Source organism: Chiloscyllium plagiosum, chromosome 21 (genome assembly GCF_004010195.1).
Source record: "Chiloscyllium plagiosum isolate BGI_BamShark_2017 chromosome 21, ASM401019v2, whole genome shotgun sequence".
NCBI classification, from domain to species: Eukaryota; Metazoa; Chordata; class Chondrichthyes; order Orectolobiformes; family Hemiscylliidae; genus Chiloscyllium; species Chiloscyllium plagiosum.
Window position 1 is genome coordinate 42453636 of NC_057730.1, and position 14713 is coordinate 42468348.

Sequence of the window (14713 nt, forward strand, 5' to 3'; positions counted from 1 at the left end):
TGATGGGGAGTGGGGTCATGGTCGAGGGGGCAGTAGGAAGAGGTGTCCTCGAGTTGGCGTTTGGCTTCAGCGGTGTAGAGGTCAGTGCGCCAGACAAATCATATTGAAGTGTATAAGATCATGAGAGGCATGGATAGGGCGAATGCACTTTTTTTTCCAGAGCTGGGGATTCGAGGACTAGAAGGCATCAGTTTAAAGTTAGAGGGGAAAGAAGAAATGGGTACCGAAGGGACAATGTTTTTACATAGTGGTTGATACGCAAATGAGATGAGCTGCGAGCAGACGTTGTTCAGGTGGGTACATTAACAACACATAAAAAGTATTTGTACAAATACATGGACAGGAAAGGTTTTGAAGAATATGGGCCAAGTGCAGGGAAATATGGTTAGTGCATATCGACATTTTGATCGGCATGGATGAGTTTGTCCCAAAGGGCTTGTCTCTGTGCTGCAGCACTCTATGACCCATGCTGTGCACCCTGCTCCCCGATGAACCCAAAAAACACACAGTTGACTACAATGGGGTCTTTACACACTGACAGTTTAGAGTCATAGAGTCATACAGCATGGAAACAGACCCTTCGGTCCAACTCATCCATGCCAACCAAGTTTCCCAAACTAAACTAATCCCATTTGCCTGTGTTTGGCCCATATCTCTCTAAACTTCTCCTACTCAGGTACCCATCCAAATATCTTTTAAATGCGATAACTGTACTTTTCTCTGGCAGCTCTCTGTGAAACTGTGGCCCATCAGGTTCCTTTTAAATCTTCCTCCTCTCACCTTAAAATGATGTCCTCTAGTTTTGAATACCCTTTTCCTACGGAAAAGACCTTTGCTATTTGCTTTATCTATGCCCTTCATAATTTTATAAACCTCTATGAGGTCATCCCTCAACTCATACTCTCCAGTGAAAGAAGTCCAAACCTGTCCAACCTCTCCTTGGAACTCATACCCTTCAGTTCTGCTAACATCCTTGTAAATCTGTTTTGCACTCTCTTCAATTTAATAATATTCTTCCTATCATTAAGTCATGCAAAAGCATTTGGTCACAGTGTATGATGATGTGGAACCACACATAAAATTTTTCACTTGACAAATTAACAAACTAGGCTGTTTCATTGTATTCTGTCCCCAAAACTGAAAGGTTTATCCCTTTCTCAGCTTTCATTTAGCTGCTTTTTTTAATTAGCTATCAAAGAATTTTAAACTTCAAAAGGGGTTGCAGTAGCAAAGGGATCTGGGCGTGTATGTGCTTAAATCATTGAAGGTGGCTGAATAGTTTTGTATGACTCTCAGACTCAATGACAGATTGAGAGAATGGCTAATAAAATATACAGTATCCTAGCCTTTATTAATAGAGGCAAAAGCAAAAAGGTTTTCCTAAAATAGTAATAAAACACTGATTCAGCCTCAACTACAGTATTGCATCCAGTTCTGGGTACCATAGTTTCAGAGGTATGTGAAAGACATTAAAACATTAAAAGGTTGAGAGATTGCTTCCGACAATGAGGCACTTCATCTATGTAGACAAATCGGAGAAGTTTGCTTGTTTTACATGGAAAAGGGAAAGTTGAGGAGAGATTTGGTCGAGGTAGTCAAATTCACAAGAGGTCTGGACAAAGCATAGATAAGGAGAAACATGTTCTTTTTGGTGGAAGGATGAAGGTTGAGAGGGCACAGGGTTAAGAGGATATGTAAAAGAAACAATAGTTTAGTATATGAAAATTGCATCTCCGTTGATGTAGTGATTGTAACAAGATCAGCCAAATGGACCTCATAGGATAGGAGCTCCCAGATTGGGACTGTTAATCTGGTCTAATCAGGGAGCCCTGGCAGACAGATAAGAACAGGACTCTCTTCAGGGAGAGGTGGGCACCGCAGGGAGTGGATTGCATTATTTCTCCCTCCAACTCTATTTTGATTTAGTTCCTACCCTCCCCTTCACTGTTTTGATCACACAGCACTGCCCTTTGATGTGAAGGGCAGTGTTGGTCACTGGCCACCCGGGTATTTTCCTATCTTTCTGGTGGTGGAAATTGAATAAAGATTCATGCACTTTGTATCTTTCACTGTGTCTCACACCTGCACACACACACCATGGGTGCTGGGGAAAAAAATAAGCACTACTGCACTTAGGTGGTAGTGTGGGGGTTAAATTAAAAAAAAATGAACTGAGGGTCACGCAGCATTGCCCGTTGATGTGAAGGGCAGTGCTTGAAAAAAAAACAAAAAAAAAAGATCAGGACTCTCCACAAGTTAACAAAGGGTAACTTGGCAATGGGATCATTATTTGGGAATCTTGATTCATTCAATCTTGCCATCAAATACTGTGCTCAGTATGTGCAGATAATGCATTCATTTTTTTCTTGGCAAGTGCAAGGAAAATGAATAATTTTGCTGACAACCCATGGAACCCAACTTTTTCGGTTTTTTAGGAGCCTGACTTTCCTTGAGACACCAGATGCTGAAACCTTTCAAGAGTTGATGGATTTAGTTCAGAAATATTTCAATTCCAAGCCCCCTCTAATTTTGATATGCTATCACATTTTTTCAGTAGTTTGAGTACCTGGGAAATCCAGATTTTTGACTAAGTTAAGATGACTGGCAGAGAAATGCGACTTTGGTTTAATCCTTAATGAGATGCTGAGAGACCATTTGGTATCTGCTTAATGATATAGCCATGCAAAAATGTCTCCTAGCTGAATGCCATCTCTATTTCAGTCACTATAACTGACTTTATCATAGGAAAATGCACAAGGGGAGCATATGAGTTGCAGGATATTCCAATGGAAGTTGACGCCCTCACTAGTCCGACTGAGTTTGTGGGACACCACATGTGAGAAGGCAATTACATCGCCTCACTCAGGTTGCATCCTGAACAGAACGACTCTCGGTCAGCCCAAAGCATAGACTAGCCTCGGCCAAACGGTTAAAATGTTCTTCAGGATCCAGTCTGCAAGCCATTGTACTTGCTGCCAGTATGCAAACTCGGGACAGCAAAAGAGCCCTTGTAGACCTAAATTGAGTAAGAGAGCTCATAAGCTTGTATCCAGGAGAGTGCACACCCTAGAAAGTCCACTCACATCTGAATTAGAACAGTCAAGTTGCTTAGCAACATCCAGATCAGAACCAATAAAAATAAAGTCTGGTTAAGTGGTCACCTGGTTCTAATGGAAGTTGATACCAGCGTGGCCATTTCAGTGATCGTAAAACCAATCTTTAAGAAGATTCACTCTGGACTCCAACTGTTAAGTTTGAGCAAGACCTTGCGTAGATTGAGAGCCTGTGCCAGGGAATCTTGATGTTGGTTTTCTCGCTGAGCTGGAAGGTTCGTCTTCAGATGTTTCGTCACCATGCTAGGTAACATCTTCAGTGAGCTTCCGGATGAAGCACTGCTGATGTTTCCTGCTTCCTATTTTTATGTTTGGGTTTCCTTGGGTTGGTATTGTCATTTCCTATGGTGATGCCATTTCCTGTTCTTTTTTTCTCAGGGGGTGGTAAATGGGGTCCAAGTCAGAGTCCTACTCCTAGAAGCATGGCATTCCAACTGGAACTCTGACATCAGACACATTGACTTGGACCCCATTTACCACCCCCTGAGAAAAAAGAACAGGAAATGACATCACCATAGGAAATGACAACACCAACCAAAGCAAACCCAAACATAGGAAGCAGGAAACATCAGCAGTGCTTCGTCTGGAGGCTCACTGAACATGTTACCTAGAATGGTGACAAAGCGTCCTGAAATGACCCTTCCAGCTCAGCAAGCAAACCTACATAAAGAACCTTAACCTGAGCTACAAATCTTCTCAAAACTCACTACCAAGGAATCTTTATAGATTCAGGATGCAACTTTGTTTCCTATCTTGTCTGAGAGGTAGCTGGTTTAGTGACCACTCATTGTAGTAAAATGCTCGGGTCCAAGTGTGATGGGACAAAATTAATTGAGAAGGATTCACCAAGATTGGTTTAATATTCGTTGATTAGAAAATGGCTATCTGAGTAAAGTTCTAATTAAATATGCAGAAGATTTCCAGAAACGTCCAGGGACCATCAAAGGAGCCAAAGCCACCTTGCATGTTAACTGGGAAGCAGTTCTATGATTCTGCATGGCCTACCCATTGCCATTTGCCTTATGGGCAAAAGTAGAGGCAGAAATCAGGAAGCTGGAAATTGAAGGAATCATCAAACCAGTCCAGTTTATGAAATAGACAGCACCGGTCGTACTGATTGTGAAGCCCAACAGGTCAATCAGTACGACCGGTGCTGTCTATTTCATAAACTGGACTGGTTTGATGATTCCTTCACTTTCCAGCCTCCTGATTTCTGCCTGTTCTTTGCAAGGATTTTAAACAAATGGTAAACAGCTTCTCACAGCTGGATAAATATCTCTCCACCCTTCAGGCACTCTGCCTGTATTCCTGATTAAGGGCTTTTGCCCGAAGTGTTGATTTTCCTACTCCTTGGATACTGCCTGAACTGCTGTGCTTTTCCAGCACCACTCTATTCCGGAATCTGGTTTCCAGCATCTGCAGTCATTGTTTTTACACAGCTGGATAAATACCCAATCCCTCGCATTAGAGGATTTATACACAATGTTGGCAGGGGTTCATAAAGCTGGACATGAACTATGCATACTTGCAATTGTGGTTAGCTGAGGATTTCCAGAAGTATGCTACAAATAATATCCAAAAGGATTTGTTCCAATTTACTATTTGGGGTGTCGTTAGCCAGTGTGCTCTTCTTCAGCGGATGATTGAGAACATGTTACAAGGTCTACCCCAAGTCACCATTTATCGAGATGACATGCTAAAAACAGGGAACACCAGTAAGCAGCACTTGGAGCCCTTGGACATAGTCCTTAGTTGTTTCTCCAAAATGGGCATACACATTGGAAGGGAAACATACACATTGGAAGGGAAAAATGTGTGCTCCAGATACCTCAAATGACCTACTTTGGCTGCACTGTCGACAAGACCAGAAGATAAAGTGAGAGAGATCAAAGATGTCCGAGCTTACCCATTTTTTTTGGATCTTATGTCTTTCCTTCGGCTGAAGATAGGATTTATAATCATCTAAAAAGGAATAATTTGATTAGGGATAGTCAATACAGTTTTGTGAAGGGTAAGTTGTGCCTCACAAACCTTATTGAGTTTTTTGAGAAGGTGACCAACAGGTGGATGAGGGTAAAAGTGGTTGATGTGTGCATGGATTTAAGTAATGCATTTGATAAGGTTCCTCACGGTAGGCTATTGCACAAAATATGGAGGGATTAAAGGTGATTTAGCTGTTTGGATCAGAAATTGGCTAGCTGAAAGAAGATAGAGGATGGTGGTTGATGGGAAATGTTCATCCTGGTGTTCAGTTACTAGAGCTGTTTTGGGGCCGCTACTGTTTGTAATTTTAATAAATGACCTGGATAAGGGCATAGAAGGATGAGTTAGCAAGTTTGCGGATGAGACTAAGGTCGGTGGAGTTGTGGACAGTGCGGAAGGATGATGCATGTTATAGAGGAGCATTGATAAGCTGCAGAGCTGAGCTGAGAGGTGGTAAATGGAGTTTAATGCAGAAAAGTATGAGGTGATTCACTTTGGAACGAGTAACAGGAATAAAGAGCACTGGGCTAATGGTAAGCTTCTTGGTACTGTACATATTTATAGATTCCTGAAAGTTGCCACCCAGTTGGTAGGGTTGTTAAGAAGGCATATGGTGTGTTAGCTTTTATTGGTGGAGGGATTGAGTTTCTGGGCAATGAGGTCATGTTGCAGCTGTACAAAGGTTGCCACCAAATACTGGCTAAACTCCACCTGGGTCATCCCAGGGTTTCCAAAATGAAGATGTTTGCAAGAAGATATGTATGGTGGCTAGGGTTTGATGCAGACATAGCTGTGTTGGGAGGGTAATACACAGAATGCCAATAAGGAAAAAATTACTGCCAGCAGCTCCCCTACATTTATGGGAACGGCCAGGTAAATTTTGGACTCAGTTACATATCAACTGTGCAGGTACTTTGATGGTCTCAATGTCCTTAGTCATTGTGGACACCCTCTCAAAGTGGCTGAAAGTGTATAGAGTTCATTCAGGAAGGACGGGATGATGATAGAAAAACTGCATGCATCTTCTGCAATACATGGATTCCCGGAAGTATTGGTCACAAATAACAGGAATTTGAATATTTCCTAAAGTTGAATGGTACTCAACACTGAAGAGCACCTCTACAATCCATCATCCAATGGTCTGGCAGAAAGAGCAGTTCAAACTTTGAAGGCACGGTTAAAGGAGCAGCCTACAGCTCAACTAGATACCAAACTGTCCCATTCCTATTTGATTGTAGGACTAGCCCTTATGCAAACGCAGGGATACCTCCAGCAGAGTTGCTATTGAGGCGATGACCATATGACAGTCTAAATCTGAACTTCCAGGCCCTGGAGGGGAGAATGAAATAGCATCAGAAATGCCAATGTCCAAATCAAGACTCCGCTAAGAAGAGATACCATTTACTTCGGGGGACAAGGTTTGGTGTAGGAACCACAGGAATGGCCCCAAATGAGTAAGAGGCATAGTCCATGCGAGGTGAGGTTCACTGACATATAAAGTTTGAGTTGATGTGACTGTCTTGAACAAGCACATGGACCATCTGAAAGCTGTAAACTTGGGGCAAGAACAAAATGTGCTTGACCCCTCAGAACAGTCAGAATGATTGGAGGAATCTGTGGGTTTTCCCTCTCCGTCAAGCATTGAAGCGATCTTGGAATCTGAGATGGACACGACAGATGTCACTGCCTCAACATCTTTGCAGCCAGAAGAAGAGAATTAACTTCTTCAGACATGCTCTGTGAGCAAGAGATGAGCTACTGTGCATTACACGCTACCCGGGTCTGAGGCAGAGTTGGAGGAACCTGGCCCAATCCTAAAACGCACCAGGAGGAGCTGCAAGAAAAAGGAACTGGTCTATGTCCTCAGCATCAGAGAGGGAGGGGAAAATAGTGATTGTAACATGGTCAACCAGGTAGCCCTCATACAATGTGAGTTCTCTGAGTGCGGCTGTTAATCAGGTCCAATCAGGAGCACTAGCTGACATAAGAACAGGAATGAAGAGTGGTGCTGAAAAAGCATAGCAGGTCAGGCAGCATCCAAGGAGCAGGAGAGTCAACATTTTGGGCATAAGTCCTTCATCAGAAACAGCATCAGAAATGCCAAAGCTGAACTCAAGCCTCCGCTAAGAGGGAGATACAGTGTTTTTTCAGAGGACAAAGTTTGGTATAGGAGCTACAGGAATGGCCCTGCAGAGTAAGAGACATGGTCAATGCAAGATGAGGTCCACTGACATATAGAATTCAGGTCAGTGCAATGGTCTTGAACAAACATGTGGACCATATGAAAGCTGTAAACTTGGGACTCTTGCATTCTACTCAATTCTTCTAAATTATTGGACCAGTCCAAGTAGAGGTTAGTTGATAACTTGCTAAAAGTGTTTAGGTCCAAAAACAAGTGCTGGAGAAACTCAGCAGAACTCCTGACAAAGGGTCACTGGACTCAAAACATTAACTTTTTTTTCACTTAACAGATGCTGCCAGATCTGCTGAGTTTCTCCAGCATTAGATTTTTTTTTCAGATTTCTAACACTTGTGGGTTTTTTTATCCTTATATGAAAGAGATTAATTCTTCTGTATCAACCATTTCTACAAAACTCCTGGTAAAGTCAGAATTAATGTAGCACAGTTGGGTAACTCCCTTGGGCTTTTACCTGCAAAGTGGCCATAGACAGCTGTAGATGAAGAAGGATATCTTTATGTCTCCTTTAACAAATCCTTAGTGGCCTTAATGGCTTATTCTCTGTACCTATATGAAATATTTCATTTGTATAAGTTTTCCTAGTTGAATTAAAATCAGCCTTTTTCTACTTTAGAATTCAGTCTAATTACTGAAGACATCTTCAAGGCTGTTTTTGAGCATTATTCCTATATTTTTACAGGTCATTTATAGATTTAAAGCTAAATGTGGCAATCCAAGTGTTATAATTGGTGGCAGTAAATAATTTATCATTGAACTGTCAATCCATATTCTATTTTTATATCACAATATGAAAATGTTATTTTTGTTTTCACCAGTATAATTTTTAAAAAACTGACGAATAGAAGCAAATCACAATGATTTAGGCAGTATTAAAATGATTTAATCAAGTAAATTATTTCATTTGAGCAGTGTAATTATGGAAGGCAATTTCATGGTAGATACCCTTTGAGCCTTTGAAATTATTACAATCTACACATAATCTGAAGCTTTTATAAAGAATAAGGATATAATTCTTGTAGATATGTTCTCTCTTCAGAAAGAGTTCGCGAATTCCCGGACATGTGCCAGTATTTTCACTGAAGTTGTCTCAGATGTTGTTTCATCATTACAATGAAATGTCTTGGGGGTTTCTGAATTATAATGCTAGTTTGGAGCTAAGTATTAATGGATCATTACACAAGAAATCTCTGTGGATAGAATACTGAATTGCACTAAAGAACACTATTGATTAAATGATGTGTTGAACTGGTGAGCTGCAGGCAGTCCATTGGTACAGCGCACTTGTTGACTAACTGCTGCTTCAATGAGTGGTAACAAACTGTTTGCTATGATTTACAACAGTGTGATTTCTCATATCCAGCAAGCTATCTTGTGGTTGTCAGGTTGAGGTAGGTTTGGTCCCTAGAGCAAAGAAAGCATTATTGAAGAATGATGAGTGGCATTCTTTGACATTTCCTTGTAATAAACAAAAAAGCAACCAAGCAATGCCCTGTGATGATATTGCCAGATGGTGTATCACACTAAGACCTGAAAAGGGAGTGGTGCATGGGCAAGTCACATTATACAATTGATTTCTGTTCATTTCTGTGCTGCACGTAGGTATAGTTTGTAACTAGTACGTTTTCAGGATAATACCTTTTGGGCATTTGAGAAATATTTAATACAAGAATATTAGTAAGTTTTAAATGAAGTTGAAACACTTCAACTTATCTTTTAGTTTTAATTAAATTTTATCCACTGCTTTCCACTTCAGATGGAAGTGACCAATAAATTGCTGCATTGTTATGGTTGCCCAGATTTTGCTGGATCAGGGTGATATATTCCTCTGATTAATTACATTAAACTGGTATGTGGTCAGGGATAGGAGTTGTGACTGAAAATGAGGCAGCTACAGGAATCCAGAATTTGGCTTTGGAGGAGCCTCAGCTAGTGCCTCTATTGAATTGGTACAAAATTCTTGATTTTAGTGTGGATGAGGGTACAGACTGCAGGGACAATGAGGGAACTGACCATGGTATCGTAGTCCAGAATGCTATTTAAATTGAGGAACTAAGAGAAGTTTTGTAGTAATCGGAGTAGCATAGTTAAAGAAATAGAAATTGTTATTTGTGGCAAAGAGAGACCCGAAAGTTGTGTTGCCTACCTGTTGCCAAGGGAAAAGACATCTATTCTGAGCTGGAGAGGAAGTTAGAGTGGGAGGAGGGGGTTCTAGATAAGACCATGAGACATAGGAACAGAAGTAGGCCATTCAGTCCATCAGGTGGGAATGAACTTCATGAGGAAATGGTGGATGTTGATTCAATTACACCGTTTATAAGGCATTTGGATAAGTACACGAATAGGAAAGATTTGAAGGGATATAGGCCAGGAGTAGGTAGGTGGGTCTAATTTAGTTTGGGATTACATTTGGCATGGACTGGTTGAATCGAAGTGTCTGTTTCAGTGCTGAATAATTCTATGACTCTTTGAGTCATGCCATTCAGTGAAATCATGGCTGATCTCACAATCCTAAACTCTACTTTCTTACATTTTCCCCATAATCCTTGATTCCCTTATTGATTAAAAATCTGTCTGTCTCAGCTTTGAGTATTCTTAACGACCCAGCTTTAACAGCCCCTTTGCGGTAAAGAATTCCATACATTCATAACCTTCTCCAAAAAGTAATTCTTCCTCATCTCTGTCTCAAATGTGCAGCCCTCTGATCCTAGACACTTCCACAAGGGGAAACCTTTTTGTATCTACCTTGTCAAATCCTGTAAGAATCTTGGATGTTTCAAAACAATCAGCTCTTATTCTTCTTTATTCCAGCAAGTATAGGCCCACTCAACTCAATCTATCCTCATAAGACATCCCATCATATTTGATATCAGCCTAGTGAGTATTCTGTGAACTATCTGCAATGCCAGTATACTTTCCTGAGATAAGGGGCCCAAATGTGTTCACAGTATTTCAGGTGTGATCTGACTAGTGTCTTGTATAGTTTCAGCAAAACATCCCTATTGTTATATTCCAATTCCTATGAAATAAAGACCAACATTCAACTGTCCTTCCCTCTTAGCCGCTGAACTTGGATGCTACCTTTTCGTGATTCGGATGAGGACTCGCACATGTCTTTAGCTTCTGCAGTTTTTCTCTATTTAAATAATATTCAGCTGCCCTATTCTTCCTGCCAAAATGCATAACCTCACGTTTCCACACATTATATGTCATTTACCAAGTTTTGCCCATTCTCTTAATTTGTCTGTATGTCTTCATAAACGTTTTGTGTAAATCTCACCATTGGCTTTCCCATGTATTTTTGTGTCATCCATGAATATGGCTATCGTGCATACACTTTTCTCATCCAATTCATTAATGTATGTTAATAGAGTAATAGAGAAGTACAGCACAGAAACAGACCCTTCGGTCCAACTTTTCCATGCCGACCAGACATCCTAAATAAATCTAGTCACATTTCCCAACATTTGACCCATATCCGTTTATACCCTTCCTAATCATGTATCCATCCAGGTACCTTTTAAATGTTGTATGTATGTTATAAATAATTTTGCCCAAGCACTGATCCCTGTGGCAGTCCATTAGTTACAAGTTGCCATCCTGAAAATACCCACTTTATTCCATTTCTCTGTCTTCCATTTGTTAGCCAATCTTCTGTCCATGCCAGTACACTACATCCAAAACCATGGGCCCTTAACTTATTTGTTAGTCTCACATGTAGCTCCTTATTAAACATCTTTTGAAAATTCAAATACTTTATAATCACAGCTTCCTCTTTATCTATCCTGCTTGTTACTTCCTCCAATAATTCTAATAAATTTGTCAGGCACGATTTCCCTTCATGAAGCCATGCTGACTCTGCTTGATTATATTATACATTTCTAAATGCTCTGCTGTTATTATCCCTTATAATGTACTCTTAAAAATTTCTCAATAACAGATGTTAAGCTCACTGGCCTATAGTCAACTTTTTTCTTGTCCCCTTCCTGTTTTCAATAAAGGTGTTACATTGGCAGTTTTCTAATCCTCTGGGATTTTTCCAGAAGCTAAGGAGTCCTGGAAGATTACTACCAATACATTTACTATCTCTATAGCTACTTCCTGTAATATGCAAAGATGTGCATCCCATCTGTTCCATGGGACTCATTGGTCTTACGCCCCATTAATTTCCCTCGCACTTTTTCTCTCGTGATAGTTATTGTGTTTATTTCTTTTTCTTTTGCCCCATGTATATTTAGTAATTTTGGGATGCTATCAGTGTCTTCGACTATGAAAACTGATGCAAAGTATTTGTTTAGTTCCTCTGCCATTTGCTGCTTCCCCATTATTATTTCCTCAGCCTCATTCTGTAAGGGCTCTTTGTTCACTTTTTGGCTTCGGTCTTTTTGTATATTTAAAGAAACATTTGCTGTCTATTTTGATATTACTTGCAATTCTACTCGCAAAGTTTATTGTCTGCTTTTTGTTGGTTTTTAAAATTTGACCAATCCTTTGGTTAAACTCTAATTTTTGTCCCAAGGCATGTTTTTATTGCCCAATCCTATCTTTAACTTCGCTGGTTAACCATATTTGGCTAATTCCCTTCCTAGAATCCTCCTTCACTGAAATATGCCTTGTCTGTGAGCCTTGAACCATTTTAACAGCAATCCAGGACCTTAGTGAACAACAGGTGGTGTCACGACCTTAATCGATGGAATTTAAGATTTCAGAAAGAAACAGGAGCAGCAGAGGAGGAAACAGAATGAATCAAAATCAAGCCAAACACAAAAATAAATTGAAAAGGGAAAGAAACATTGAAGAGAGTAAGCGAGAAAAAAGTTCGAAGTGTGCAAAAAATTTTATGCTGTCTCAAACAACAATTCATCTCCAAGAATAAGAGATCAGTTCAATTTGTTCCTTTTTTGGTTTGGGAATACTGAGTTACTTTGCAGTGAGAGAAATCTCATTAAAAAGATAGTTATGGTGTAAAGTTCCAGCCCTAACTTCCTGCCCTAAATTTAATTAGCAATTAATGTGCAAGTGCATCAATTTCATGAAACTCTTGGGGAGGTTGATGGCAAGCTTCCATTTTTATGAATTGTAACAGCCGACTGCAGAGAATCATCCAGCAACGTGTGGCAATTTGGAATTCACAAGATATGACATTCTTGCCACTAATTTATGGGTGAGTTACACATTGATAGAAGCATATGCATTAAATACTCTTTTTTTGTTAGACATGCTTGGGCCAATATATTTACGTTGTCTTCCTCAAATGATGGAACTGACGGATTGTTGAATATTTGTATAGAAACTAAAGCCTTTTTTAATTTCCAATAGGCCTGTGGAGAGACTGAGTATTACCTGGAGGCGAAGCGGTGTGAAACTAATGAATGGAATCAGTATATTTGGAAGGCGATTGACAATCTTAAATCCAACTTCAGCTGTTATTGGCATGTATGAGTGTGAAGCTACATTACAGAGCAGTAGCGTTGTTCCTGTAAACGCTCATGCCTACCTGTCCATTATAGGTAATGATTGTGTTTAAAGTGCTGGGGAATGAATTTCCACTCCAGTTCTTGAGATGCAAATATTTAATTCCATCATTAAATGTTTTCAGCCACTTGTGTATGATTTTGATTAATACAAAACTAGTAACCTTTTCAGTAAAGCTTTATAAATTTAGAGTGTAAGGAAGATTTCATTTGTCGTGGTCAAACAGATCATTTGCAAACGTTAAAAGATTTTTATTAATTAATATAAGTAAATGCAAAGATCAACTTCATACAGTTTTGGGATGGTTAATGTAATGGATTTTTTAATCTGCATTTACAGTTAGTTTTAAATGTAAAGGCTTTAAAAATCCATGGTTGTTGTGGAATTATGTTAGAGATTCCTCTGTATCCTGCTGGATCCCTCTGCCCATTACAAACATGCTTGTCAGTATAAGGTGTTTTTGGGGATGAGAATAGGATTTGCTACTTTGCAAGTTCCAAAGCAGAAAGCAATCACTGGTTTCTGATATATAATACCAGCATACATCTCTAAGAATCAGTGGTGTGTAGATCAGTTTGCACACTGCAAAAAAAACAATCAACTTAGTTTTGTTTTACTGTCTACAAAAATGGCTACAAGGATGCTACTTACCTGGTTCTTTGGAGTTGGTAGTTGCCATAGTGGATGGAGAGTGATCTGACTCACCATCACAGGGAACACTTTCAGCAGATCGACAGTCCTAGTGCTACACTTCCCTACCATTAGAATGTAAATTGGAAAATTTCGCCATGACCTTACAGTACACCATGGCTGTTGACGAAGGTATCCATGGAATGCAATCCAGCCAATGCACCCAAAGATGTCTCCAGAATGCATGTTCTGGACTTGCTCCACTACTATAGCCTTCTACTTGAAAGCTATTCCTTTACTGTGAATTTGCTGGCCTAAATGAAAAACTAGTCAAATACAATATAACATGAAGCATATTTCTGGAATTTTTAAATATTTAAATTAAGGTTTTCTGTAAAACCTACTTCTAATATGTACACAGTGTTTAACCCTAAATTTAATTTTTCCTTCACTATCACTTCTCCCATAGAACCACCATATTTTACCGCAGAACCTGAACGGAGAATTCAGGGTGAAGTAGAAAAAACTGTTGATATTCCATGTCGAGCAATGGGTGAGTATTGAGAGCAAACTAGAAACTTTTTGTAAGTTTATTTGATTTCTCCAAATAGATAAAAGTGGAATATACATTTTTGAAGTGTATTTTCATTCTGCATTATTAAAAAAGAGCATATACATTGTGTGGTTTTAACTCTTCATTACTTGCAGGTATACCTTTACCTAGTCTGGAATGGTACAAAGATTCAATCCCAATAATAATGTTGAACAACAGCAGATATAAAGAAATGGTAAGTGGGATCCTGCAGATCCAGAGGCTGGTCCCTGAAGACTCAGGAATATTCCAGTGTTTTGCTAAGAATGAAGCAGGGGATATTCAAACACCTTCATATCTCACTGTTACAAGTAAGTATTGTGTTATATATGAAATTTGTAATTTTTTTGCTTTGGGACTGCTAAGAATGAAATAGGAGATATTCAAACAGCTTTATATCTGACTTCTACCAGTGAACATTGCTACAAATATGAAATTTGAGATTGTGTCTTTGATTTAGGGTGAAATGGAGGAATGAAGGGAGGCCATGTGACCTATTCTGAACTCTCCTGATGACAAGCCTCGGTGGTTTGATTGTTGAAGGTTAAAGAGAGGCCCACTCTATCTTACTGGGAAAAGGTTGTAAAGTATTTACATCTGCAAATGATGATCAAAGGAGCTGTGCTGATGACAGATACACTGTCTCCAAGCCTCAAGGAGATGTTAGAATTCAAGTTTTATATACAGATATACTTTAAACTACCTCTTCAATTCCAAAATAAA

General features: G+C 39.6%; 1 protein-coding gene across 4 annotated transcripts in view; it reads left to right on the forward strand.

Moving 5' to 3' along the window:
- sdk1a (sidekick cell adhesion molecule 1a) overlaps positions 1–14713 on the forward strand; it is an 856101-nt gene that overhangs the window by 519617 nt on the left and 321771 nt on the right. For all 4 annotated transcript variants that reach the window (XM_043711901.1, XM_043711903.1, XM_043711902.1 and 1 more), the window contains 3 exons: positions 12613–12803; positions 13868–13951; positions 14107–14301. In XM_043711901.1, coding sequence (XP_043567836.1) covers positions 12613–12803; positions 13868–13951; positions 14107–14301 — 470 coding nt within the window. The remainder of the gene's footprint in view (positions 1–12612; positions 12804–13867; positions 13952–14106; positions 14302–14713) is intronic.